Here is a 27,090-nt window from a genome sequence, read left to right as displayed (position 1 = left end):
TTTGAAAGAAAAAAAAAAACACATACAATGATACAATAAGTCGAACTTTATGTAACTTGTTGAAATAGTAATCATGTAAAATAGTAGCTTTGCTAACTTTCTGATCAACACTTTTCAATGTTGGGCCAATTGCTTCTTTATGTCAATTACCAACCTGAAAACTCATTTAACATATAAATTAACTTTGTTTAAAAAATGCCAAAAAAATGAGATGTTTGGATTCTTTCGTATAAAATAACTCTCATATGGTCGCCTTTCTCATCTCGTCTTCAACAACGACGAAACCCTAATTTTGATTAAGTTCGATTTGGCAAAGCCGAAACTCGAATTCGCACTCTCTCGAAATTGATCGATTGATCGCTCTGTTTCTATTTTGAAAATTTGTGTTTTCCTTCTCTTGAGTTCTCACGGTGCTGCTCGGGTTTTCTGAGGTTGAAAAGTTGAAAACCATCCCGTTTTATACGGATAGTTCCATCGCTCGAGTTCCATCTCTTGCTATTTGTCTTCGCTGCGTATCTGCTTTATCACCGGTTTCAGGCTTGTCTCTTACCTCTGGTTCTCGGCTCCCTGATTTACGCTCTCTCTCTCTATAAATCTCTGATTCCAAGTCTTTGTTCCGCTGTTATCACAGCTCATCGCCGTCTTTCCATTCACTGGTGTCTTTGCTCCGGCGTCGTCCTGCTGCTTTCGGTTCATCGGGGTTAAGACTTGATCGTGGTATTCTTCATTTTTACCTTTTTCATTTTTTCATGGATGTGAGCTTTTCAATTTGTGCAACGTTTAAGGCTCGATTACGTCAGGGAATTTATGTCAGGCAACCCTATCTATAACTGATTTTCAAGTTGATTAGGAAAGTATTTGTGTCAAATATTAAGGTCTAAATTGTTTAGTTGAACATAGAAGGATCTTTATTTTCGTATGCATTCTTACTGTGTTTTTGTTAATTCCTAGCCAATGCATGTTTTGCTACTTAGTGAAGATTCTAAAAATGTTACTGACGACCGTCTGAGTTTCAATTTGCTATGGATTTAATCTGTTTGTGGCTGGTGATCCTTTAGTCTTGTTACTGATAAGTTGCCCATAAAATCTCGTATTTCACTTCGGAAGAGTTTTATTTATTTATTTGAGGCTTCCATTTTCGTAAGAGAATTGTTATGTCTTGGGAATTATTGATTATACATGCATTGAGAGATACTTGTCTGTTCATGCGTGCATTTCAGGAAGGACTGTGAACATTAAGTTTTGAATATTCTCTCCATCAAAGAGTTGCTCGGTGCACTGGCCGGAAATGGATCCTGGTCGATTTGGTCGTCAGCAAGAATGGGATAATAACAGTGTAATTGTGGGTTTCTACTTACATATATGGGATGATAAACAAGAAATTATTAGGGATGTTGTGAATGTCAATTTTTACGGCCCCCCATCCGTGGAGTGAGAGACCTGGAAAATGAGGATGTGGATGGGATTTGGCTAACGTAATATCAGTCATGATGTTTGTTGCTGACTTAGCTTATTCTCTTCAATTCACAGGCTCCGGAGGGTTATGGTACTGAGCATGATCCAAATAATCGGTGAGTACTAGTCGAACTGACTATTTTCTGTACAGTTTTTAGCTCTCGTGGGTGAATAACCACGTATATTAGTGTTAACTACTATCACTAATTTGCATTTATTGTACTGTACTTGGGGTTTGGATACTTGTGTGGACATAGTAATGATAGTTCATTTTTTTTAATCTATCTCCTACTTTACATTTCTTACAGGTTTGGCGTATCATACGATGAGGGATATCCCGACAAAAGGTTGTTGCGTGATGATGTTTACAATTATCCACCTGGACATGATACCCTGGGTCCTTTGCCTCAGTCTAGGAGGCAAAACTATGAAGAAAATTATCCTCGTGAACTTCGTAGGCAAGACAAGCCTTACACTGATACAAGCCATGCTGCTGGTTATTATCATGATATCGAAGTTGGGAGTCGTAATGGATACTACCGTGATCATGGACACGAAGGATCGTCAAGATATGATGGCCGTGATGACTATTCTTGCAGTGATTATAACTATAGATCTAGAAACTACCATCATAACAGAGATGATAGCCGTGAAAGAGATTATGATTATGCTCGCCGGAGTTATGATTCTGATTATGAAAGGGGCAGTGTGAGAGATGGCAATCGAAAGAGCCGAGACTCGCAGGATAGAGAATGGGACTCACGTGACAGAGAGTGGGATTCACGTGATAGAGAATGGGACAAACGATGTTACAGCCGTGAAAGAAGTCCACATAAGAGATATGAGAAATCTCGATCTCGCTCTGCTGGACGTGATGAGTTCTCAAGATCAAGATCTCCTAGAGGTCGGAGCCATGGGCGGAGTTACCGGGAAGACAGCTACGAGGACGATCACTGGCATGAAAGTGAGAGGCGAAGAGAATATGAAGATAGACATAACCAGGATCATTTTTCTTCTGTATATAATATTCTCCCCACCCCCATCCCCTGGTTTACATTGTTTTGTTGCGAAGACATTTAAAAAATCCTTTCCTGTATTCTTATGGTTTTTGCTAGACCCCATCTGCCACTGTTGTTGTGAAGGGTCTCTCAACAAAATCAACAGAAGATGATCTATACCAGCTTCTGGTAATCTCTTCTTCATCTTCCAAAATTATATATCGTCAGGGTTGAACAATTTTTCTTGCATGACTTTATTGTTCCCTTGTGCATGACTAGGCTGAATGGGGTCCTCTGCATGATGTCCGTGTGATTCGGGAGCAAAATTCTGGGATCTCTCGTGGATTTGCATTTATTGATTTCCCCACGGTGGTAATTACTTTTAAATTTTAATTAAGTTGTTAGTTCCTTGTGGCTCTTTCTTGTGTTCTATTCAACCCAGTGAGTGCAAATACGTATGTTTGTCTGTGCAGGATGCTGCACGTACCATGATGGACAGAATTGAGCATGATGGTATAGTTATGGATGGAAGGAAGCTAATTTTCCGTTATAGGTCTTTTAAAATTATTTTACTTTGATTTTAATTTCATACTCCTAGTTACTTGTGTAGCATTCTTTAACTGAAATGTGGTGTGCTGAGCAGTGAACCTAGGGCTGGTGTGCCCCGTAGGCAGGAAAGTGCTTCTAGGCGCAGTTATGGTGGAAACAAAAGCATGATGGTTCCCACGGATTGGATGTGTACAATCTGTGGCTGTATCAATTTTGCGCGGCGAACCTCCTGCTTTCAGGTTGGTGCATTGTTTGGAAAAAAGTTCTGTAGATTTCATACCCAGGACTAGCGCATGAACGCATCAACAAACTAGATGAATTTACATATAAAGTAGAACTTCTCATTTTGGTTAACATGAGTTGGTGATGACAATACCAAAAAATATAGAACTGATAAAACCCTCAGGGAGTATCTCTTCTGTGCTACAAAAAAATAATTATTTGAGTTCCTTTTGGTGATAAAAATGTATCTCAATTGACACTTAATGTTTGGGACTAGGGTGACATACATATGTCACTAATAATTGGTATATGAACATTTTATCTTTATGTAGACTCGTTGATGCGCATACCTATGGTAAGAATATATTTGTTTGCATTTACAGTTGTTTGTTTGTCAGTAGATATAGCTATCATAAATCAAATTTCAAAAGAGAACTTATATAACTTCCTTCAAGTGCTCTTTATTGATTTATCTTTCCTTCTACTTGTTTAAGCTCAAGCAAGGGTTTATTTCCAGTTCAAGATCGTGGTGGTCAATTGAACCTGTAGCTTCTTTTTCATGCAGCTGCCTGTGTATTAGTTAATGGCAGAACACAAAAAATTTCTTAGGTGCAGTTTTAATATGGCAGAAACAACTTATGGGCATTGCGCAAATACCTTCGATCTCTTTTTTCTTACGCAGTGTAGTGAACCCAAGACCAAGGATTCTCCTTCAGCCGATATAGGTTTGTCAAACCCAGCAGGAAAACGAAGTTTGGAGACAGGTTATAATATGATCAGCTTTTTATTCAAGATGTTTTAGATTTCCTTGTTTGGTCAGAAAACAGTTGAAAGTGCTAAGGTTATAGTTTTTGCACTTCTGTACATGCCATTTATGCTTAGTAAACGACGTTCTTATCTACTTTTCCAGGTCCAACTCATGTTTTAGTTGTACGTGGGTTGGATGAAGATGCTGATGAGGAAATGATTCGGTGTGAATTTTCCAAACATGCTCCTATCAAGGTCGACAAAAACCCTTTTGGATTCGTTGTTTAGGATATGTACTTTTTACGTTAGTTGACTTGTTTTTTCTCTTTCCACCATTGTGTAGGATCTTCGACTTGTGAGAGACAAGTTCACTCATGTTTGCCGGGGATTTGCATTTGTGCATTTCTGCTCGGTAAGGTCTCAAAGCCAAGTCGGTTGTTGCACTTACTAGCTCTGGTGTTTTACTTCTCAAGCTCTCACGTCTGCTTCCATTTTTCCTTTCTGATGATTGTTATTGCAAGTGTAACTTTTGATCAGAGAGTTATTAGATGGTATAGAAATTAGAAACCCAGTCTAGATGATCAGTGGCAGTTTTTTTGTTTGAAAGTGATTTTTTTTTTCTTTTTTTTTTTTTAATTTGTCTTAGTGCCAGAAACGGAGTCTATAGTAATTTTAATCTTCTAGTGTTGTGGGTAGTTTATGCAATGTTTGGAGATGGGCACGCTTAATTATTTACTTTTGTCGTGCTATTTCTATAATCTAAAAATCTTTGCATGGACCTTTTAAGCTATTGTTGTAGATTAATTCCTTGGTCTCTGTTGTAGTTGGTAATTTCCGTGGTTGCAGATTCTCTTAAAGGTCGGATTTGGAACAGAATTGCTTTAATATAGTCAATCTATTTACCATAGTTTATGTAGGTATTTGACTGTTTTTTAATCCACCTAAAAACTTGTAACATAAGAATATGATTATGTTCGTGCAGGTTGAGGATGCTACCAAGGCACTTGAAGCAACAAACGGAACAACTCTTGAAAAGCATGGTAAAATCCTTAGAGTTGCATATGCAAAGAACATTCATGGTTCTGGAACTGGTACATCAGCACCCTCTCACTCCAGCAACCTCGCTGCTGCCGCAATTGAAGCAGCAGCATTTTCTCAACAGGTACTTGAATTAGTTGGCCACACATTGATCATTAGTTACATTTGTTATAATGGTTATGTAGTGAAACAAAGCCAGACTAGTTTGTGTTTAGTAATTTCCTTGCATTCAACGAGATTGGGGAGTGAAAGCAGTCTGATTGTTATGGGAAGTGCAACAATAATCTGAACATTGAGTAAATGGTCAAATTAGTCTGCTTTAACTTAAAATGCAGTATGAACCTAGGACTGAGTTATATAGTGTTTAAAGATACGTCCATCTTCTGGCATTTTCAACCTTGCCTGAACAAGGCATGGTGTAAAATTGTTGAATAATAAACGGTTCATCAGTCACGTGGGGTGCTCTGGTCGTCTAAGAACAGTCTCTTGTTTATGTGTGTCAATGAACTTATACGTCTCTACAGAATCTATTGTGGTACTTGTAGTTTGTTGTATCGACATAATTATTAGCTTGTGCCAGTGTGCGGAAACATCCTTAGTTATTTACGGACTTTTGGTGGTCAATGGAGTTTGTCACTCAATGTACTAGAATCGTATTGAGACAGTTATAATTTATTAGCCAAAGGAAAAGCACAATTTTTCCTGAATGTTAAATACATTGTTTGGACATAAATATGTTTCTTATGAGGCTGAATTTCGCTATGAGGCTGAATTTCGCTCAATCTTGGTTTAATTTTTTCATTATCTTTTTTAAAAAAGATTGTCATGCTTATGATTCTTCTAATCTATGTGCACTGCCATTGTCTTTATTAGTATGACGGTGTTGGATGGGCTCCAAAGGAATACAATTTTGATGAGAAACAAACTGGAGGGCAGGCCCAGGGCGTTGGGGAAATTGAAGCCCAGAAAGGGGCTTCTGCTTCTGCTCCACAATCCGGCTATGTGTGGGATGAAGCATCTGGTTACTACTATGATGCTGCCTCTGGATATTACTATGATGGAAATTCAGGTTTGGACTTGCTTATATAATTATTTTTTATCTGTGGGGTGTATTTTTTTACAGGATAGTTTCTTTGCAAATAGGTCCCACGTCTTGTTTGTTCAAACTATATCAGGGTTGCTATTTTGGCTTGTTGTGTGTAACGCAAAGTTTCGGATGGTGCATATTCTGTTCTTAATGTGACTATGTTCTTTAACTTTGAATGCACTAAAACAGAAACTTAGAGATACACACTTTTATGTCTTAGGTAGACTTGCTGTCGGGATCAATCAAGTACTATCTGATGTAGTTTGATTATGGCTTCAGTAGGACTCTCAATGGATTTTGTCACTTTTTGACTTTTAAGTATTGGACAGTTAGGCCTTCTTATCTATGTGCTTTGAAAATTCGCATCTGATAGAGCTAAATGATGAACTGTTTTAATGATTTGGTAAGCAATGGTCATCTCTACTTGGTTTGGGTGGTGGAAAGCCTGGCTCCTCTTGTGTGAGAGGAGGGTAGTTTTTATATTAATGATATGCTTTTAAATATGCAGGTTTCTATTATGACAGTAATAGTGGGCTTTGGTACTCGTATGACCCTCAAACGCAGCAATATGTTCCTTGTCCTGATCAGAACAATGAGAGTAAATTAACTGAAGAACAACCAGAGTCTGCCAAGATGGAGAAATCCACTCAACAAAAAGTTATTATCTCTGCGGCTGCTACCCCCAATGTAGAAAAGGCTATCTCCTTACCAGACGCGGTTCAGGCGGCTGCAGCAGCAGCAATTGCAGCAGAGAAGAGAGAAAAAGAGAGAGTGAAGGAGATAAAACTTGCGTCAAAGAGTAGCATACTGGCTAGCAAGAAAAAAATGAGTAATGTTTTAACCATGTGGAAGCAGCGGAGCCATGAAACACAAACACAACGTCCCTCACTCGGTGACAGTCCACCTACGGTTCTGGCTGAAGCAAGGTCGTCTTTCTCAACTGTACAATCCAAGGGCAAGCTGAAATCTGATGCAATGATTTCAAAGGAGAGAACTACCTCCAATCATGGAGTTGCTGCACTGACAACGACTCCAACTATAGAAAGCTCGAGTAGCAGTGCAGCAGGAGGACCTTTGATGGGATCTTCTTTTCGAGAGACTCAGGGAGGAGCTTCTTCTTCAGCTAATGTACAAGTGCCTCCAGTTTTGCCTTCTACTCCTTTGCCTTCAGTCCCGGTTTCGGTTTCTGGGAGTGGAAGAAGAAGGTTCTCTGAAACGCCATCTGCAGTGTCTACTCACAGAGAACAGCCTCAGACATCATACCGCGACCGTGCTGCAGAAAGAAGAAACTTATACGGTTCATCAGCTTCAAGTGGAAATGATGTTATTGATACAAGTAAGCGTCCTTGACAGTTTGACTTGTCTCACTCAAAGTAGATTTTTATTTTCTTGCAAGAATAAAAACCGTAAACGAGAGTTAAATTTTTGTAACATGATTGGCTAATATGGTGTGTGTTTGAATGAGAAGATGAGGATGTTGTGGGGTTGAGGAAAGGTGCATCGGATCCAACACCTTTTCCTCCTGGCGTGGGTGTACGTGGGATTACCACAACCGAAGTCAATAGTTTCGACGTAATCACAGAAGAGAAAGCAATAGACGAAAGTAATGTGGGAAACAGAATGTTGAGGAACATGGGCTGGCACGAAGGATCGGTAAAATTCTTTTTTAAAATATCAATTTATAACGTTGTATTTTGATGGTAGAGAAGATAGTCTGATGGTTGGTAAGGTGCAGGGATTAGGGAAAGACGGGAGCGGAATGAAAGAACCGGTGCAAGCACAAGGCGTTGATAGGAGAGCAGGACTTGGGAGTCACCAGAAGAAACTTGATGCTGAGTTTGAGGCTCAGCCTGGTGATACCTACAGAACTATTCTCCATAAGAAAGCTCTTGCGAGGTTCCGTGACATGTCTGACAATAATTGACTCTTGCGATGTTTTTGTTCTTGTGTAAAGTGGAGTTGGAATTTTCAATGTTGTCTTGTGTCTAAACTTTTAACTGTGAAAGTGAGTTTGATTCTTGCTCTCTAAATTGTTAGTGAAAAGACAGTTTGAAAACATGGCATTTTATACTTTTTAAGTTGATCCGTCCAAAAACAACCTTAAAAAAACCAGTCTCTCGCCATGGCTGGAGACAATAATGAAAGAGGGACTAAAATTGTTTTTGGACGGCTAAAGTTGCAAAATTTGTTTTTGGATTAATCAATTTGAATGAAAACTTGAAAAAGTTATCTAGATGTTCCAGAAAAAAACTTAAATTAGTTTTCACATTTCCTTGCGCAAACTTACTTTTATTTTTTAAACTCACTAGAAATTTCTAATACTTGATACTTGTCCCGTACTCGTTACTTGCCTTGTACCCGCTTTGAAAAAACAAGTATTTATCATTATCAAGCCGGGTAATAAGTCATAAAAATCTATTACTTACAAGTACAAGTTAAGTATCAAGTATCATTAATATTTTTAATACTTGTCCCATTATTTGTTACTTGTTATTTGTTACTTGTTACTTGTTAAAAAAGTATTTGTTATCCGTTTAAAAATATTTGTTATTCGGTTTTGATCACATATCGATATTTCAATTTTATTTTTTATTAGCATATTTATTGATTTTTAGTATGAAATTTTTTAATTTTAAGTATACTAAGTTCAAATAATCAAATGTTTAAGTATTTTAGGTTCAAATAATCAAATATTTGAGATTTAAGTAATGGATTTTGGCAAGTAACAAGTCGGATCAAGTAACTTGCAAGTACTCCAATTTTTCGCCAGTATTTGATATAGCAAGTAAACAAGTCAAGTATAAGTAATAAATTGAATTACTTGAACAGATCAAGCCAAATAACAAATACTAGAAAATTAGCAAGTATTTGTCCTGTGCCCAGCCCTAATATAAAGTATAAACTAGCTTCTGCCTTCTGCTGGACTGCTAATTTGTAGGCATTACTCGAACGTCACCAACAATTTTTCATCATTACCTAATGAGCATAAGGTACTTTTTAATGAGCATAAGGTATTTTCTACGATTTTTTTTTAAGATACATAAATTGGTGTTTTTAAGGATAGTGTTAAATAAGATGGTGTTATTTCAACAAACAACAGAAAAACAAAAACAAAAAAACAAAAGGAAACTACGTATTATGTATTGCATTCGCTCCAAAATTAGTTATGTATTCCATTTCCATTTATTTTTTCCCTATATCAGCCTGAAAGATATTTCCCTATTTTATTTTTGGACATAAGATTTTCTACATATACAGAGGTCCGGACAATTACAAAACATGTGAATAAACTAGCTTGTGTCTGTCATTGGCTCTTCCCAAAACAAAAGTGGTTAAATAAAACGTTTGTGGGAACTATTGATGTAATGGTTGGGTTTTGTTGCTGCCGCCTATTTCTGGATTAACGCCTCAAAAAACAAAAAAAAAAATCAGTGAATTCACCTTGATTTACGTTGTCATATTTGCTCAGTACGTGAGATGGAAATGAAGGCTTTCCTTCTGCAGTTTTAAGTTTTTACCGACTCTATATATATATCCAAATTCAACACTTCTAAAAACCTATACATACCAATTTTATAAGTTGGTATTTGCTTCTTGGAAGTCTGCCAACTTTTTGTAAACGTTTTTTCAAGATGAAGAAATGTGAGTTTTTTTTTTATTGATTATATAAATAAAAGTAAGTTTGCGCCGAGGAAAAAGTGAAAAACTGATTTCTTGATTTTGAGAATTTTTTTTTACAGGGTTAGTGGGAGGAGCCGTTGTAGTAGTGTTGATTGCATTAGGGACATGGGCTATTATCTCCGTCACACCTCCACCTTCTAAGATCTGCGGAACGCCCGGTGGACCGCCTATCACCGCCCCGAGGATACGGCTCAGCGATGGTCGCCATTTAGCCTACCAAGAACATGGAGTTAGTAGACAAAACGCCACCTTCAAGATCATCTTTATCCACGCATTCGCCACCTTTAGACGTGATGCTGTTATCGCCCAACGTGTTCGTCCTGTAATGATTCAATCTTTTCTCTCTTTAACATTTCTCTTTTTGCCTAATTAATAGAGAGAAGAGTAATTGCATTGAAATGTTTGTTTTTAACAGGGGTTTCTTGAGAAAAACGGTATCTACATTGTGTCATATGATCGACCTGGTTATGGAGAGAGTGATCCTGATCCCAATCGCAATGAAAAGACATTAGCTCGTGACGTTGAACAACTCGCAGACCAGTTACAACTTGGTTCCAAATTCTACGTGGTTGGATATTCAATGGGAGGCCAAGCCGTTTGGGGTGTTCTCAAATACATCCCTCACAGGCTCGCTGGTGCCACGTTGCTTTCTCCTGTAACCAACTCATGGTGGCCAAGTTTCCCGAGTAGCTTGACTTGGGAGCTATGGAACAAGCAATCTAAAACCGAAAGGTTTGGGATGCTCATTACTCATAACACGCCATGGCTACTCTATTGGTGGAACAATCAAAAGCTATTCGAAACATCATCTGTGATGCAATCAAGCCCTACGATGTTCTCTCCTCAAGATATGGCTGTACTGCCTAAACTCGCCGCAAGGGTGGCTTACAAGAACCAAACAACGCAACAAGGGACACACGAATCATTAGACCGTGACTTGATTGTAGGATTTGGAAAATGGGGATTTGATCCGATGAAGATCGAGAATCCTTTCCCAAAAGGTGAAGGATCGGTGCATCTGTGGCAAGGGGATGATGATCGGCTTGTCCCGGTGGCACTACAAAGGATCATTGCTCAGAAACTAACTTGGATAAAGTATCATGAGGTTCCAGGCGCTGGTCATTTGTTTCCAAATGCTGATGGGATGGGAGAAACTGTCTTGAAGGAACTATTACCTATTCCCCAAGCATCTTGAGTTCATCAATCTTCTTCATTCAATTTTACATTGTTTGTTTAGACTCAGGAAAAAATTGTACATTTTGACCCACCCTCAAAAAAAAAAAAAAGTTGGAATAATGTATAAATTTCTGTATTATGTATGAATTTCTTCATTTTTTTTTTTGTTTTTGCATTTCTCTTGTATATGTTGCAGTGTTGTAAAAAGATATATTCTAGTAAATAAATCAAGAGTAAAAAATCTCTGGTTTTGCACTTTTTTTGTTTCTTTATTTTGTATGATCTTCTGTATTTATTGGAAACAAGAAAGCTAGCAGTAGATAACAACGAAGATTGCACTTATTCTGCCACAAATATCGTTTCTTAAACTTGCAGTTAAAGGATGCTAATAATAACATTAGATTGAAAGCAGAGAAAATTCTCACTTGGGAAGACCCGTTTCCGGATGGAGAAGAGCGTGAGTTTGGTCAGGAAGCACGACGGGACCTCTTCCAGGTCTAGTGCAGATAAAATAGCTGACTTCTCCTTTTTGATCCTGAGATCCAATGTTGTCTTTAATCTCAGGTGGAGGTTGCAGACTCTCTACACTGTTTTCTCCATCTAATCCTGCCTCCTTTAGAATCGAATGATCTCCCACTACGTAACTGGTAAACATCGAAACCAAAATCATTACAAGCAACCTTTTTAGTTATCTGTTAATGAATCACACAGTTCTATCTCTCACCTCCTCATATCAGTGTCAGACTTAGGAGGGAAATAGTAGAGCAGCCCTTGGAGCAATTGAACTGCTACCTTTCTGTTGCGTGAAATCAGTACAGCGTTTGGGCCAGCATCAAATGTATAAGCAACCTGTCGAGATTTTACTTTTTGTTTGTTTGTTATTGTTTATATACTTGAGAAAAACAAAATAGTTTTGCAAGGTGGTCTGATCTGTCTCACATCCTGATCCTTGTGCAAATAACATTTGCCAATCAAAGTAACAGTCAAAAGATCGAACAAGACACAGCTAGGTAGGGCTTTACCTGTGGTGTTCCTTCAGAACGATTCCACTTTTCAACTAAGCTAATTATCCTGCCAAAGCAGTTAACAGCTTGATATTAAGAAAAGAAAGGATGTTTGATAGTTAAATAAATAGAAGCAGCATATAATTCTCAAAATAGAGAAATACCTGTGGGAAGTATCATTCATGTAAAATATGGGTGGAGATGTATCCAGACAAACAGCATGAAACTGATTACTGTCTGCGCAGCTCAGTTGTGCAAAAGATGTGAAATCTCGGTTTTTTATAGCTTCCTCCATTTGCGGGATTCGTTTTGGCACAACTTCCTAAAGATAATGAAAAAAACCAGAAGATGAGGTTTAAGAGGTAATGCCTACTTTCATCAAACATTAGGGAACATACCTTTGCTCTATGCTGTAAAAGCAAACTCGTCTCAACACTTTCACGCATTCCAGAGGTGCTGCTCGTTTCCTTCTGCTGTGAGCTCACCTGAGTGTAGCACAAGCTAAACATATTTAAAACAAAAAAAAAAGAAAAATCTTTTACAGGCAACGGAAGAAAATATAAGCAAACACTGGAATTCCATAGGTTACAGATCATTCGAACTTGTCTTAGCCATGCCATAATGCAGAAGAGGCTGCCTGTATTGATCCATAATATGCTACAGTCATACGTTCAAATCGAGCAACTCAATATTGTGTTCTGAAATTTTTTATTATATAGGTCATTCATTCAAATCATATGACAAGAGAGACTGTTCCATACAATTAATTAGAAACGGCATTATCTGGAAGATGTGAAAATTAGAAAAATTTCTGCGACAAGTCTAAAAAGTCGCTAGAAAAAAAGATTAATAAGATCCATACCACAGCAATGATGATAACAAGATCATCCCAATGCTTCTCATCTGCCAGTTGAACTGCAACGCTGTCACTTCCATCTCCTTTGCTTCCCATTGTCCACTTGACAAATCCACCAAATAAACTGCGGCAAGCACTTCCTGAACCTTGCCTACATGAGAGAAAGAAAATTAAACCGTGAATACGAGTACCACTTAATTTCTAAAAGAATGTCAGATTACATGTCATTCAACAATAAAAAAAAAATGGAAAACGTTTTAGTATGATAACTCAGGCATAAATTAAGATCACTGTAAAAAAGAATCAAGATAGTAGCTGTATGTAATCAGTGCATGAGGACGATGCCACATAGATTGTAACGAATGATATTGGAAGAAAGTCCACTACATATGTACCTGGCTATTGCAGAAAGATGGCTTGAATCTTCATCTACATTCATCAACTTTGCAAGAGAAAAAACTGTAGGAAAAGAGCAGTTTATCATAAACAACGAGCACTCTGAAGCTCACGATATGGATAATCTTATTATCATTAGAGGAAAGATGAAGAGTTTTAACATCGACTAAATTAAACTTTAACATGAAGGTTGCACCACGGTAAACTATGAATGTATGAGCTTAGGGGGATAAGAGAAAAAAAGCAATCAATCCACGAGGAGGAAACAGAGAGAAAAGGCAAGAGTACCTAAACAAGCAAATCCAGCTGCTGAAGATGCTAAGCCAGCAGCAGTAGGAAAGTTGTTATGAGAAGCAATATGTAAATGCAACTTCTCCCAATCTTTCTTCTCTATCCTGATACCCTTCTCCTTGTCTTCAACATCACCAGCACGACCTCGAATTTCCCTCAAACAATTTTGGTATCTACTCCCAGAGAGAGAGATTTCCTATACTAACACGGAATCAAACAACAAAAACGAAAAGACTCGTTCAAATCATAATCCAAATCTAGCTCAGAACTGAAAATCCATATTTAAGCTTTTTGCTGCTTTTCTTTGGATTCGAGATTTGAAATCTCAGCAAAGAGACGAAGAAATGAAGCGAAAGTACCTTGCCATTGAGCCACATTCGATCCCGATCAAAAGCAGGACTAACGGCGACAGTGGTGACGGTGCAGAGGTGATCGGGATCAAGAGTTACGCTAATGCTATCGTTGACAGGGAGAATCCGAACCTCATCTCTCTTTCCCCAATACTTAATCACGGCGATGTTCGTCGGCGTTTGCGCCGTCACCATGTACACCCATTTCTCCGCCGCCATATGAAACTCCAACGCGAAGCTCAGGTGATATTCGTGCCCAGAGATCTGGAGCTTTCAAGTGATATATATCCAAAAATAAATAAAAGAGACGGAGGATTCGAAAATAACAGTGACTCATATTGCCTATAACGGAATTCGGACACATATCCTAAATTAAATTATTTTATTATCCAAAAAAAATTGGTAAACCAAGAAGGAAAAAACTTCACTACTTTATTATAGGAACTTCACTACTTTATTATAGGACACTCTTATAGTGTATAGTTTTCGATGAAAACACCAAAACTTAACCTATAAAGTTTGAGAAACAAAAAAAAGAGTTAGGTAGGAGTGGAGATTAGAACGTGTGATATATAATGAGTTCTTGTTCTTTCTTTCGTTTGGTCAAATCTTCTTGAATGCATAAAACTAATATGTATTCATGATTTGTCATTGTTCTTATGAGAATATAAGATTTAGGGATATATTGTTACAAACTTACAATCCTTGGATTTGAAATAACAAGCAGAAGTGAAGATGGATGATTAAGTAAAACACAACATGAGCAAAAGCAAAAAAAAACAGACTCATATAACTCATACAACATTGGTTAAGATTATTGAAGAAAGCATCTCATTCCAAATATCCGGGACACCAGGCAAACACCAATGACTACAATCTGATAAAGGTCCAGCGATATGATGGTGCTTCTCTTCCTCTCGCATTGATCTCTTGAACACCGAAGGATGTCCATCTCTCCTATACGCCGACATTGTTGTGATATCGTGCAGATACACTCGGTATTTCATTCTCCTAAGCACTTTTTTCAACACTCTCGATTGTTTAGGAACGTGTGAGTTGTTGGAAGATGATGAAGAAGAAGGTAAGGGATGTCTCTGGTTGTAGCACTTTTGACCACTCTCTCTGCCACAAGATATATATGTAACATGATCATCTCTTCTCCTTCATGTTATTGTATATTTTGATGACATTTTGGTAGAGAATATAAGAAAGGAAAAAACCTCGGTGAGATGGTGCGGAAAATGACTTTGGTTTTGGATGGATCAAGATTAATCTCTACCCATTTAGCCCATGTGGTAAGTCCTCGTTCATAAGCAACCATTGGGTCCATAGAATTTAAGACCTCGTTTCCATCCTTGTAATAGTCCCACCTAAAAGCATCATTAACTTGTGTTATTGTTAGTAATACATATACTAATCATTTGCTTCTAAACCAGATCTTATATATAAAGGTTTTGTTTGATGGCTTACGAATTTCGTTTCTGAGAGTGAGTCCACCAGTGAGCGGAATCGAAGACAAGAACATCGACACCTCGCCAATATCTAGCATTGTCTTCGATTGAGTCTAAATGTAACACTCTTTTACGGTCATTTCCTTTCTTGAGTTCCACAAGCAGAGGGGCCCAACAGAACTCGATTGATGTCTCAAAATCCTGCAAGTAATTAACCAAGATTATTAGTTGCTTTTACTGACCAATTATGTAAACGTGATCCAAAAGGAGATTTATGCGTTGAAAAGAGAAATGATTATTACCAGAGAATGGAAAGACATTGTAGGACCATTGTAAGTGAGCTTCTTACGATGAGTGGGAATCACAGACTGTACTAAGCAGACAAGAGATTCCCACTGGTTTCTCATCATTGAATCTCCAACCAGCATTATTCTTTTTTTCCTCATTTTCCCCAGAAATTTCAATGCATCAAACCTGAAACCAATCAATTAAAGAGAGCCTACTTTGGTAAGAATTAATTAAAAGTTACAAATTGTGGGGCTAAAATCACTGTTTTAAAAACTGAGAAAGTAACTCACTAGATCAAAAAAATGCTTTTCAGATAAATATGAACGCACAAGGTACATTTATTTAAACAAATATTTTTTATTCAAAAGAAATTGAATATTTGATATTATTCAATATTTCTTTGAAAAATTCTTGGGTTCACCCCTATGGGTGAATTCATTCATTCACCATCTCTCATTTTAGCCAATAAGAATCTGTCATGTAATATTATTTTTAAATAAAAATACAAAATTAAAATTAAAAGATTAAATACTAAATCTAATCTTTTATAAATATATATATATAATAAATAATGTATATAAAGATTAAAATTTAATATTATGCTTGGATTCACTATTTACAAATTAGGGTATAGTTTTTTTCCATTAAGAAAAAAAAATATTATGTTTGGGTTCACTATTTTCTATCTAGAGTTTAATTTTCTTCATTTATAATTCTAAAAATAAAACAAATAATTATGTAATGATGTATGTTTATTAAAAATAATTTTACATAAACTTTAATATTATGTTTGGGTTCACTATTTCCAAATTAGGGTATATTTTTTTCATTAAAAAAATATAATGTTTGAGTTCACTATATTCTATTTAGGGTTTAATTTTCTTTATTTAAAATTCTGAAAATAAAACAAATAATTATGTAAAAATATATGTTTATTAAAAATAATTTTACATAAACTTTAATATTATGTTTGGGTTCACTATTTCCAAATTGAGGTTTAGTTTTTTCCATTAAAAAAAATATTTAAAGTATACAATTTTGGTAAGTTACTTTAATTGACTTTATTATATGGCAGATTCTTATTGGCTAAAATAAGAGGGAGTGAATGAATAAATTCACCCCTAGGGGTGAACCCAAGAATTGTTCTATTTCTTTAGCTAATTTTCAAAAAAAAAGTTTGAAATTTTTTTCATAAAAAATAAGATAACACAATCAAAATGGATGATGTGCAATCTAATTTTTCTATATTCTACATTGCAGAGGAATGAATGGAATAAAAACATACAATCTAATTTATATATTCTATCCTTCAATCAGTTTATTACTTTTGCTATTACCGGTTCACTCCTCATGCAATTGCCTATTTTGAGGCCAAAATAATCCTAACCGAATTTGACATCAAAAAAGAAAAACTGGTTAAAAAAGAAGTAAGAATAGATAGATAGTAGGAGTGTGGTTGTGTTGCGTGCCTTGAAAGCGAACAAGCCTTAGGGATCCATCTCCATTTCTGGTAATAAGAGTCAGGCCTCCCATTTCTCTGGCAACTTAGCGTAGAGCTCAAGTATGGACAGTTTGAGTCATAAAGCGGATACGTTTCGTCGTAAGTCCATTTCCCGACCGAGTAATCACACTTCTCCTCTCTTCTTTCCCGCCTTGTCTGCAACGCGTTGAGTGGATCGTCGTCGTCACCGACTAGCCATAGCTCATCAAGCTGCGACGATGCTTCTTTGCTAAGGATGAGACACAGAGAAAAGAAGAAGAATCGAGTGTTTAAGGTAGCCATGTGGAGGAAACTGAGCAGTGTGAGCTTAGAGAAGGAAATAATATAAAGAAGATAGAAAAACACAAATGGATAAAGTGAAAAGGGAGTTAATTACGGAAAGTGATGGTAATTAGTAGTTATAACTTAATCAACTTATGCTTGAAATCATGTTCCGTGACTTGCGTTTCCTCTTTTCTCCATCATTTCATTTTTTCTTTATTATAGATTACAGTATCCGAGGCAGGATTCGCGCGAGTTATACCAAAATTGAACAAATGTTGTTAACTGTTATGGTTAAGACCATCTCCAACCCTACTGCAAATTTTACTGCAAAATAGAGTTTGGAGTAAGATTTTCTCCAACCCTACTCTAAATCTCACTCCAAAATGGAGTAAAAAATGAAGTTACTCCATATATAGAGCAAAAAATAGAGTTTCTCCATTTTTTTGGTCATAACTCCATTTTAGAGTAAAAATGAAGTTTACATTGGAATAAAATACAACTCCATTATGGAGATACTCCAAAATAGAAAAAAATATAAAGTCATACATTGGAGATGCTCTAAAAGAACAGTTTTATTTTTTCAATGTTCGTAAAATTGAAATCGGATTCAAAATAAGTCAAACCGGAAATAAAAAAGTGATAAATGAAACATTTAATGAAAAAACCGAACCTAAATAGTACAAACAATCCAATAAAGCAAAAAAAAAAAGAATTGCAGAATGAAAAACGAATTCTTTCTTTATTAGTGTCGAAGACAACAATCAACAAGCATAAAAGTAGTATAGAACCAATGAACAAAAGAAATGAAGGGTTTTATTGTTTATCATCATCCTCTCGCTAAATCAAAAGGCAAACAAAAAAAACCATAAAGAATATTAGAATACTAAGATTACGTACCTTTCCTTAGTCAACGATAATTTGGTTATATGGACGGTTTTGATTGGGTCATAGAAGAAATATATTTGATCTATCCACGCGGATAGATTGTTAACTCTCTCATTGGCTGATTATTTTGGTTATTATTATGCCTTCACTCTTCTTAGACCTACGAATCAATCTCTTTTTATATAAAGGTGATATTGGTAGGGGTTTTTTTAGTTATTATTCATTTATTTACATCAGGATATATTCTTATGATAGATTGAGATCTTTATGAATCTATATATACTGATCCTAATTTTATATGTATTTGGACTTTTAGGCCTGTGCATGTATCCAAAAGGATGTGGACTTTTAGGCGTATGCATATTCCAAACCCTATAAATACTAAGTGTATGTTAATGAATTGAAAGCGGTAAAAACAGAAGGTCGATCATAGATCATGGATGTTTCGAAGAAAGCTGCATTCATCAGAGCCGAGAGAGACGGCGCCGGTATGGTCACAAGAGTCATGGGTTGGTTCTTCGTAAGTGTCTTCAATATTCTGGCTTGCGTCTTCTTCTCACAACAGGGTTCATGGAAGAAGATACCTCAATATGCGACTACTGTGGCGACGTAGAAACTTATTCTTCTTGGTGGGATCACGTACGGTGTCTCCATGTTAGGCCTTGTCACGTACTTGATAATCTATCGTTTATCAGGTATAAAACAGACAATGGTGAGGGTAGCTCACAACGTTTTACTCGGTATTCTTGGCGGTTTGCCTTGTATGTATATCTTGGACTCATGGGGCTGGGGCGGTAACGGCAAACTCTGGCTATTTGTTTGGACAATGTTTTGCCTTTTGCAACTCGTTGTAGATGTCATCACATTGGCTGTACGGTCGAGATCAGGGACCAAATCAAGAAGCACTATGAGTGATATACAAACACCAATGCCATTTCTCTTCCCATCACCACTCAACAAATTCATAAGCATAAACAGAGCAACTCATAAGCAAAAAGACCAAAAATTGTCATTTTCCAGGTACAAGAGAATGGCTATTGGGGTTTCTCCAATGAGATCAATCTTACCACAAACAATAAAACTAAACAGAACAAAAAAGTCGAACCAAATGGTTTCTCGGTCTTATAACAGATTCACAACAAATTCTTATGATTTCTCTCCTCTTTTGGCTTTTAGGTAATTGAATGTGATCAAAGTAAGTCTATCCACGCACACCTCGGTCAAGACTTACCATACGGCTCGTGCCATCCATCTGCATTCCTCTTAAGAAAAAAGAATTGCAAAATGAAACACGAGTTCTTTCTTTTATCAGTGTCGAAGACAACAATCAACAAGCATAAAAGTAGTATATAACCAATGAACAAAGGAATAACTGAACCAAAGAAATGAAGGGTTTTATTGTAGAGAGAGACCCAAAACTCTCCGTGCCACAAAAGGTCCTAAACGAACCAATCATCCAAGACAGACCGCATACTTTTCAATCAACCTAAATATGTCAAAGAGTATTAATGAAACCAAGCTAGAGATAGCAACACCACTCTTCTTCAGCTTTTATTCTCCTTCATGCTTATCAAATTCACACCATTTCAAACAGCATAACACAAAAACAAACACTCTGCTCTTTTAGTTAGCTCCTGTCCCAACAGGTATCATCTTAATATGTCAGTCCAGATTTAGAAAATCCATTTCTCTTGATCATCTGAACAGGAATCATCTAGCCATGATTGGTGGATGTGCATCCACGTCAGCTTTTTCTTTTCCCCCTTTTCATTTTAACCCATTTTCAGATATTAAATATTGTTTAATCAATCAAGTCGTGAAAAAACTTCAACGTCATGAATCAAGGTTTACCTGACAACTCAGTAAGACTCTTGTTGAACAAGACCGTACTTTTCCCTCTGATTACAGGCCAAAACAAATAAGAGTAAAACATTAGAACATTAAAGCAAATTTCTGCGGTTTTCTTTCATGAAGAGGAAACTAACATATCAACATCTTTTTTCTCATCTTCAAAAAACAAAGATCAAACAAAACCTTTAGCACTTCCTAGAGATCTAATTGTGTCACTTGGCTTGTAGCAAACACATCAAGAAGAGTTTAGATGACCCTAGTTTCTGGTAAATTAACTCCTCACTCAGACTAGCCACAAGGAGAATCTATTAAGCAGAACAGTACAAAAAAGAAGAAAATGAATGTAATATGACAACGGTGGTTGGTAATTTGGTAAGGCAAACAAGCTAAAGGTTTGAAATTTACCTGTTTCAAAGGTTGATCTTATATCCTAGAAGAAATAATTGAAATGGTAACGTAAAGTATAGATTTCTTACCAGATAACTCGTGCTTGTCGAATTTTGCAAGCCATGAGTCTGAAGTGACATGAGAAGACGAAACTGCATCCAACCAGATGCGAAACTGCTTTTCCTTGCCATCCCCATGTAATTTTTCCATCTCATCTATCCATTCATGTATCGGTTTCTCCACCCCAGACGGATGAACAAATATACCAAGTGGACTCTGCAACATTGCAAAAGCAAAGCAGTTAAGCCGATTTATCCGTGTATATAATACAGGCAATCGAGAACAGCTTCAAAATTATTGATTTGGACACTTGAAAAATCCATTAACTCAGATGCTCCCTCATCTTCACTAGTTCTTAAGAAAACGTAGAAGACTGACACATTAGACTATCCATTTTTCAAGTGAAGGTTAGAATGTAACGTATTTTGTGGAACGAGAGAACTTTTTTTTGTCAAAGAACACGGTTTAGGGGTTTTACTCAAAGAAGTAAACTACTAATTTACCTTTGAATTGAATACATTTTAAAAGTATTTCTTAGGCAGTCAAACTTACAGAGAGTGATTTTATATTTTGCAAATACTTGTCAGACTTCTCCACCTCTCCACAACGCCATCTCTCATAAAACAAGTAAAACTGAACAACCTCATGAGCAGGATTCAAATTTTCCACGTGGAAATTTTCAGTATCCAGAAAATCTCTTGGAGAGGCGCTTGATCCCAAATTAAACCTTTGAATGGCTTCTATGATGCCAGCTGCACATCTCTCGGACGCAAGAAATATATTTGGGTTGTCCTTTGCATTTTCTTCATGCCATTGCAATAGTTCTTTGTGCGAATTGCTAACCTTAAACAGTAAAATAGCATCACAACTACAACTACAAGAGCAAAATCAAGTATGACCACACTTAAAAAAAAAAAATACAGTAGGAAACTAACCATTACACCATACGCTTGAGGAATGTTGAAGAGCTCAGCATCGTTTCCAGAGTCACCACAAACAAGTATGTTAGAAGGCTGCTTCCCTTCAATCTCCAACTTTTCAAGTAGATAAGTCAGAGCACCTCCTTTGCCAGCTCCTCTTGGTAATACATCGAAAGCGTAGTCGTTGCTGTAAACCAGCTTCACATCCACCTATACGGTATTTTACTGTCATCAGCACCAAAAGAAACATTCTATGATAAGAATAGCCATCAAATTCACATGAGGGGTACACACAAAGTCTCACCCCACGTTCCTTTAATATCCCTGGAAGAACCTTCATTATTTCTAAAGCTTGTTCTCTTCCCACGAAAAAACTCACTTTGTGCTGCTCTTGGCTCTTCTCTGGCTATAACAGACCCAAAACAAAAAGAGAGCTTTAGATTCAGCAGGATATACAACATTACTATTCAAATCCGGTAAGTGTCTAAACAGTAAGACAAAACTCTCGACTGTCATAAAGGTTTAACAATATTTTCTAAAAACAGGAACTAATACATATTTGTACGGTGGACTACACCTCATTCAGCTTCATCTATGCCAACAATACAATTTCTATTGCCTTTATTCCAATTTAGTAAACCTTATAACAAACTTTCAAAAAGAAAAATTAGAAAATGCATCTACTCTACAATCCTTGCCTACAAGCTAACCCATCGTCATAATCATCAAAGTTTACACCTTTTTAAACAGAAAGTCTGAGTCAACACAGCAAGAAACAAGATCGTCATGATCATCAAAGTTTACACCTTTTTAAACAGAAAGTCTGAGTCAACGCAGCAAGAAACAAGATCGTCATAATCATCAAAGTTTACACCTTTTTAAACAGAAAGTCTGAGTCAACGCAGCAAGAAACAAGATCGTCATAATCATCAAAGTTTACACCTTTTTAAACAGAAAGTCTGAGTCAACGCAGCAAGAAACAAGATATCAATATCCACAGAAAAAATACGTTGAAAAGAGATATACTAGGAAAATCCTTTGATGACAATATTACCTGCGGCTCAAGTTGAGGGAATTTAGAGGTTTCCTCAACAACAATGTCTCTGTTCCACATTTCACCCAAACGAGCCTCCCAAACATCATCCGACACCATCGATTCACCACCGCCGTATACAATCTCAGAACCGACAGAAGTTATGGCGATGTCCGGAGTCAACAACGGCCTCTTCTTCCTTAGACTCAAGTAAGAACGCAAGGACCTCCCGGTGGAGTAAACAAGCAAGGAATCATGGCGATAGTGAGCTTCCCAGAGCGCATTGAATCTAAGAAGATGGGTGTTTTCAGGATCATCGTGATCAACCTGCGGATTTGGGGAATATGAGTTTTGGTCGATTATAGAAAACTAAAGAGAGAGAGAGAATTAGAATTAGGAGATACCAATGTGCAATCAAGATCAGTGACAAGGATGAGACGTGGTGGTCCATCTAGCCTATCCATCGGTTCTCCAAAACCCAGATGATTTCTTTGCTTCTCCCTTCTTTCTGTCTGTCTCGTTCCCTTCGGATTTGACTGCCATTGGAAGACATCTTCTCTTTTGAACACTTCTGCTGAATCTTTCTTCGTTTTTCTTATTTATTTAGTTTTTTACCATCTAGAGTTATAACATTCATATCAAATCGAGAAAAAAAATTCAGCCTTAATTAGGTGAATTTTTTCAAATTTTCATTTTACCATCTTTAATACACATGTAAACAGTCTATCTACAAAACTACAACACATATTTTTTTTTTTTTTTACTACAACACATATTGTTATCCCATAAATTTTATTGTTTAGATTATTTACATTCTATTAATTGATTCGGTCTTCTATAGTTCTACACAAAACATAAATTTATATTCACATCCAACATAATTTGATTTTTTTAGAACTAAACAATTTTTTTTCATAATATACCTTATAAAGGCTTCATCGCTGAAAATCTAAAATCCGTGGTTTTACTGGACAGAAAAACTGAGAATCTACTTATTTGGAGCTTCTCCATTCGCTCGAGAAATAGCTCACAACCTGATTTTTGGTGATACCGGTGATAGACCAGTTTTCGATTTGTTAAATGGCAAACGAAGTCGTTTAATAAGAATTAGTACCTGGCCCAAGTAAAGCCCCATTAAGGTTATATCGGCCCATACTGTTCGCAACTCAGACACATCATCACCAGAATCCCTTTGTTTTTTTTTTTTTTTTTTTTTCCATTTCTTGCATGCTCATCGCTTGTCTTCTCTCTTGTCTCTACCCAAGCTCGTTCTGCTCAGTTGAGAAATACAGCCATTTCCGATCAGTAAGGTCTTCTATATATCTTTCTTTTGTTTTTAAATCTGTAATTTTAATCATTTTCCGTAGTTATTCACAACTTTCTCCTGATCCAAGCATTCATTTTGGTATTCAATGATCTTCAGTCTTCCAATCTCTGTGGAATTTTTTTTTTTTTTATAATTTCCAGATTATCTCTTATTCATAGAGACATAAAGGGATTCTCTGATGGGTTGTACTGTGAGGGAGAAGCATGTTAGGCCGAACCGGAAGACCCGATCCGTGAAACCCGAATTCGATCCGTGCTGTTTGCTCGACAGGACGGCTCTTCCAAAATCAATTGTTGAATCGAGTCTGAAACATCTTGTTTATCACCCGGGTCTTCTAGATTCGGGTCCAGACCCGAACCCAAGTGAGAATTCCGAGGAGAATGGTTGGGGCTACTGTACGGAGGAGCAATTAGAGGATATATTGCTGAAACATTTGGAGTATATATACTACGAAGCGATTTCGAAGCTTGTGGGATTGGGTTACGATGAAGATTTGGCGTTGAGAGCCATTCTTAGTAATGGTTTCTGTTATGGTGGGATGGATGTTTTGACAAACATTATGCACAATTCATTGGCTTATCTTAATAGCAGCACAAGTGAAGGAAGTAATGGGAACAGTGACGATCAGTCTGATACTGTTTTCACGGATTTGAGACAGTTGGAAGAGTATTCGCTTGCGGGTATGATTTATTTGCTGCAACAAGTTAAACCTCACCTGAGTAAAGGTGATGCAATGTGGTGTTTGTTAATGAGTGAGCTCCATGTAGGGAGGGCTAGTACAATGGATATACCTAGTTCTGGAAATGGAAATAGTGCTAATGTGGAAGGAGTTGGTGCTAATGGTGTTGGTGCTATGGTGCCTGCATTGTGTAGATTCCATGGAGGCTGGGGTTTTGGGAATGGGAGAGGACCTGAGTTTTCTGGTAATGGGTTTTCTTCTTGCGGCGAAGAGTTGACATTGCAGAGAGAGATTGATTGTCCGAGGAGATTTAATCTCTCACCGTCGATGAAGTCTTTGTTGAGAGAGAATGTTGCAGCTTTTGCTGCTGGGTTTCGTGCTAGCATGAAGCAGAAGAAGCAGATGCAAATGCAGTCTGATACTGGTTGCAATAGCTTGTCTTGCACAGCTGCTGCTACCTGTTCAGAGACGTGTGAGCAGCCACGTAGCTCGGGAAGCGAAGAAAGTGTAAGTTCAGTGCTGGAGAAATTCCGGGATCTGAACCTCGATGATGACAGTGTTGATTCATCAGCACCTGAGGAGCTAAAGGATGATGTTTTAATAGGGCTACTTCGTCAGGTTCAGGATCTCAAGAAGCAAGTGAATGAGAGGAAAGATTGGGCTCAGAAGAAGGCAATGCAAGCTGCCCAAAAGGTCAGCGATGAACTGGCCGAGCTTAAATCATTGAGGAGTGAGAGAGAAGAAACTCTACGGTTGAAAAAGGGGAACCAAGCTCGCGAGGACTCTGCTACGAAAAGATTATCAGACATGGATAATGATCTTAAGAAAGCTATCTGTCAATTTACAAGGGCAGATGCGATAGCAAAGACACTCCAGAAGGAAAATTTAGAAATCCGGGCAGAAATAGAAGCTTCCAAGTTAAGTGCATCGGAATCGCTCACATCGTGCATGGAGGCATCAAAGAAAGAGAAAAAATGCTTGAAGAAACTTGTGGTGTGGGAGAAGCAGAAAATGAAGTTGCAAGACGAGATTACAGCTGAAAAAGAAAAGATTAAGGCACTCAATAGGGATTTAGCTCAGATCTTCCAGGAAGAAAAAGAATACGAGGTACCTAGAAATGCATTATCTTCGTTTGCACACCGATATATCCTCTGGATCTTCACAAATTGTTACACTTGAAAGAATCAGTGTTGATTTTAGAATCTGTTCCGAGAATTAATTTACACCTCCTGATACTTTTTCATGGGGCAGGTCTTTCTTTCTTTGCTGCTAGAACGTTAGCCTATTTTTCATAATCGTTTCGTCTTGGTAATATGTATTTGCAGGCGAAATGGAGGCAGGAGCAGAAAGCAAAGGAGCAAGCTTTGGCACAAGTGGAAGAAGAACAGCGGTCCAAAGAAGCAACGGAGGCTAGCAACAAGAGAAAGGTGGAAAGCTTCCGGTTAAAGATAGAAATAGACTTCCAGAGACACAAAGACGATCTCCAAAGACTGGAACAAGAGCTGTCTCGGCTCAACAAAGGCTCTTCCACTGACTCAAGCCTCCAATCCGATAACACCTCCGACACAAAGGGGAAATCAGACAAGTCTGCAATGTCAAAGCTGCTTGAAGAGCTGGATAGGCTTGATGGGTCATATGAGAAGGAAGCAAACAATGACCGGGAATGTTTGATCTGCATGAAAGACGAGGTTTCGGTTGTGTTTCTCCCTTGTGCGCACCAAGTTGTTTGTGCGAGCTGCAGCGATAGCTTCATGGCGGGTGGCAAAGCGACCTGTCCTTGTTGCAGAGCTCCGGTTCAGCAGAGGATCCGCGTCTTTGGAGCAACTTCGTAGTCAAAATACTTTTTTCACAGTATCAGTTTCATAATTATCGATTCCAAGTCGAAACCTGAAAGAATATAAACTTCAAGTATGCTTTTTATTCCTTTAATATTCAAAGTATATGTGAAACAGTAAATGAATGAAACCAAGGCATAGCAACACACCACTCTTCTTCAGCTTTTTATCCTCCTAGATGCTTATCAAACTCGCACCATTTTTATTGATCATCTCAGTAACACACCACAACTCAGCAAAGCCTCTTGTTGGACAACACCATACTCTTCCCTTCTGAATACAGCCCAAAACAAGCAAGAGCAAAACATTAGAGCATGCAAACAAACTGTTCTATAATATCCCGTTATGATGAGGAAACAAATATAACAATACCTTTTTCTATCATCTTCGAGAAACAAAATATATCAAACAAATCCTTCATACGTCCCAAGAAATTTTATAGTACCAATTGGCTTGTAAATTACACGTCAAGAAGAGTTTAGATGACAATTTAGGCTTTCCTTTTCCTTCCCAACAATATTTTACATACTGAAAAAATAATTATTGCCATCAAATCCATTCCTTTAAGTTAACCAAGAGAAGTATCGGTAGTGAGGAGAAAATAGTTAATTTGATTTAGTATCCGCTTGAAAAATATTATGGGAATAAAGTCAGAATTTGTTTTGGTAAACCATAAAGAAAATGAATTTAATACAATCTATAATGAATAGTAACTCTATGATACATGTAGATTATTTGTACAATCTCCTCAACTGCTAT

The 27,090-nt window shown here is 37.2% G+C and overlaps 6 protein-coding genes across 9 annotated transcripts; 3 read left to right on the top strand and 3 right to left on the bottom strand.

The window, feature by feature from the left end:
* Positions 1-248: 248 nt before the first annotated feature.
* LOC18021187 (SUPPRESSOR OF ABI3-5) lies at positions 249-8,152 on the top strand. The gene is made up of 17 exons (XM_006403539.2): positions 249-537; positions 632-717; positions 1,221-1,342; positions 1,531-1,571; positions 1,764-2,472; positions 2,571-2,642; positions 2,733-2,825; positions 2,927-3,006; positions 3,097-3,241; positions 3,907-3,988; positions 4,135-4,226; positions 4,315-4,383; positions 4,954-5,133; positions 5,883-6,078; positions 6,605-7,432; positions 7,565-7,749; positions 7,832-8,152. The coding sequence occupies exons 3-17, from the start codon at positions 1,289-1,291 to the stop codon at positions 8,018-8,020; spliced, it is 3,015 nt and encodes a 1,004-aa protein (XP_006403602.1). The 5' UTR covers positions 249-537; positions 632-717; positions 1,221-1,288; the 3' UTR covers positions 8,021-8,152.
* A 1,511-nt stretch (positions 8,153-9,663) lies between these two features.
* LOC18021186 lies at positions 9,664-11,035 on the top strand. Its single transcript, XM_006403537.2, has 3 exons — positions 9,664-9,738; positions 9,837-10,099; positions 10,193-11,035. The coding sequence occupies exons 1-3, from the start codon at positions 9,729-9,731 to the stop codon at positions 10,970-10,972; spliced, it is 1,053 nt and encodes a 350-aa protein (XP_006403600.1). The 5' UTR covers positions 9,664-9,728; the 3' UTR covers positions 10,973-11,035.
* Positions 11,036-11,201: 166 nt separating this feature from the next.
* On the bottom strand, positions 11,202-14,149 carry LOC18021185 (diphosphomevalonate decarboxylase MVD2, peroxisomal). The gene is made up of 9 exons (XM_006403536.2): positions 13,860-14,149; positions 13,498-13,696; positions 13,209-13,272; positions 12,820-12,964; positions 12,356-12,442; positions 12,122-12,279; positions 11,976-12,024; positions 11,678-11,802; positions 11,202-11,597 (listed from the first exon to the last, which is right to left on the bottom strand). Exons 1-9 carry the CDS (start codon positions 14,067-14,069, stop codon positions 11,375-11,377), a joined length of 1,260 nt encoding a protein of 419 aa, XP_006403599.1. The 5' UTR covers positions 14,070-14,149; the 3' UTR covers positions 11,202-11,374.
* A 351-nt stretch (positions 14,150-14,500) lies between these two features.
* Positions 14,501-17,372, bottom strand: LOC18021184 (protein trichome birefringence-like 36). Its single transcript, XM_006403534.2, has 5 exons — positions 17,059-17,372; positions 15,604-15,775; positions 15,321-15,502; positions 15,071-15,220; positions 14,501-14,972 (listed from the first exon to the last, which is right to left on the bottom strand). The coding sequence occupies exons 1-5, from the start codon at positions 17,370-17,372 to the stop codon at positions 14,645-14,647; spliced, it is 1,146 nt and encodes a 381-aa protein (XP_006403597.1). The 3' UTR covers positions 14,501-14,644.
* Positions 17,373-19,221: 1,849 nt separating this feature from the next.
* Positions 19,222-23,084, bottom strand: LOC18021183 (probable sucrose-phosphatase 3a). 3 transcript variants are annotated; one of them, XM_006403533.2, is made up of 8 exons: positions 22,895-23,084; positions 22,512-22,817; positions 21,762-21,863; positions 21,473-21,667; positions 21,090-21,380; positions 20,567-20,753; positions 20,091-20,137; positions 19,222-20,002 (listed from the first exon to the last, which is right to left on the bottom strand). In XM_006403533.2, exons 1-8 carry the CDS (start codon positions 22,952-22,954, stop codon positions 19,913-19,915), a joined length of 1,278 nt encoding a protein of 425 aa, XP_006403596.1. In that variant the 5' UTR covers positions 22,955-23,084; the 3' UTR covers positions 19,222-19,912. The 3 variants fall into 3 exon arrangements, with proteins under 3 accessions (XP_006403596.1, XP_024013458.1, XP_024013457.1); XM_024157690.1 differs by having other exon boundaries at positions 19,222-19,501; XM_024157689.1 differs by having other exon boundaries at positions 21,792-21,863.
* Positions 23,085-23,711: 627 nt separating this feature from the next.
* Positions 23,712-26,471, top strand: LOC18021182 (MND1-interacting protein 1). 2 transcript variants are annotated; one of them, XM_024157688.1, is made up of 3 exons: positions 23,712-23,800; positions 23,958-25,603; positions 25,822-26,471. In XM_024157688.1, the coding sequence occupies exons 2-3, from the start codon at positions 23,996-23,998 to the stop codon at positions 26,326-26,328; spliced, it is 2,115 nt and encodes a 704-aa protein (XP_024013456.1). In that variant the 5' UTR covers positions 23,712-23,800; positions 23,958-23,995; the 3' UTR covers positions 26,329-26,471. The 2 variants fall into 2 exon arrangements, with proteins under 2 accessions (XP_024013456.1, XP_006403595.1); XM_006403532.2 differs by having other exon boundaries at positions 23,713-23,795.
* The last annotated feature ends 619 nt before the right edge of the window (positions 26,472-27,090 follow it).

This window comes from Eutrema salsugineum, unplaced genomic scaffold, assembly GCF_000478725.1.
Source record: "Eutrema salsugineum unplaced genomic scaffold, Eutsalg1_0 scaffold_16, whole genome shotgun sequence".
Taxonomy (NCBI): domain Eukaryota; kingdom Viridiplantae; phylum Streptophyta; class Magnoliopsida; order Brassicales; family Brassicaceae; genus Eutrema; species Eutrema salsugineum.
The sequence above is the reverse complement of the archived record's forward strand: the minus strand, read 5'-3'. Positions and strand labels throughout refer to the sequence as shown.

Excerpts from the sequence above, each read along its gene's own strand:
- LOC18021183 (XM_006403533.2), bottom strand. The coding sequence starts at position 22,954 with ATGGATAGGCTAGATGGACCACCACGTCTCATCCTTGTCACTGATCTT. Across the intron at positions 21,668-21,761 it reads GGATATTAAAGGAACGTGGG|GTGGATGTGAAGCTGGTTTA; the intron begins GTGAGACTTTGT and ends AATACCGTATAG. Across the intron at positions 21,381-21,472 it reads CTCAAGCGTATGGTGTAATG|GTTAGCAATTCGCACAAAGA; the intron begins GTTAGTTTCCTA and ends TTACTGTTTAAG.
- LOC18021185 (XM_006403536.2), bottom strand. The coding sequence starts at position 14,069 with ATGGCGGCGGAGAAATGGGTGTACATGGTGACGGCGCAAACGCCGACG. Across the intron at positions 13,697-13,859 it reads GAATGTGGCTCAATGGCAAG|GAAATCTCTCTCTCTGGGAG; the intron begins GTACTTTCGCTT and ends GTGTTAGTATAG. Across the intron at positions 12,025-12,121 it reads ATGAATGATACTTCCCACAG|GATAATTAGCTTAGTTGAAA; the intron begins GTATTTCTCTAT and ends CTGCTTTGGCAG.
- LOC18021187 (XM_006403539.2), top strand. The coding sequence starts at position 1,289 with ATGGATCCTGGTCGATTTGGTCGTCAGCAAGAATGGGATAATAACAGT. Across the intron at positions 2,473-2,570 it reads ACCAGGATCATTTTTCTTCT|ACCCCATCTGCCACTGTTGT; the intron begins GTATATAATATT and ends GGTTTTTGCTAG. Across the intron at positions 3,007-3,096 it reads AAGCTAATTTTCCGTTATAG|TGAACCTAGGGCTGGTGTGC; the intron begins GTCTTTTAAAAT and ends TGTGCTGAGCAG.
- LOC18021182 (XM_024157688.1), top strand. The coding sequence starts at position 23,996 with ATGGGTTGTACTGTGAGGGAGAAGCATGTTAGGCCGAACCGGAAGACC. Across the intron at positions 25,604-25,821 it reads AGGAAGAAAAAGAATACGAG|GCGAAATGGAGGCAGGAGCA; the intron begins GTACCTAGAAAT and ends ATGTATTTGCAG.
- LOC18021184 (XM_006403534.2), bottom strand. The coding sequence starts at position 17,372 with ATGGCTACCTTAAACACTCGATTCTTCTTCTTTTCTCTGTGTCTCATC. Across the intron at positions 15,776-17,058 it reads AAGGCTTGTTCGCTTTCAAG|GTTTGATGCATTGAAATTTC; the intron begins GCACGCAACACA and ends GATTGGTTTCAG. Across the intron at positions 14,973-15,070 it reads TTCCGCACCATCTCACCGAG|AGAGAGTGGTCAAAAGTGCT; the intron begins GTTTTTTCCTTT and ends ATCTTGTGGCAG.
- LOC18021186 (XM_006403537.2), top strand. Across the intron at positions 10,100-10,192 it reads TCGCCCAACGTGTTCGTCCT|GGGTTTCTTGAGAAAAACGG; the intron begins GTAATGATTCAA and ends TGTTTTTAACAG.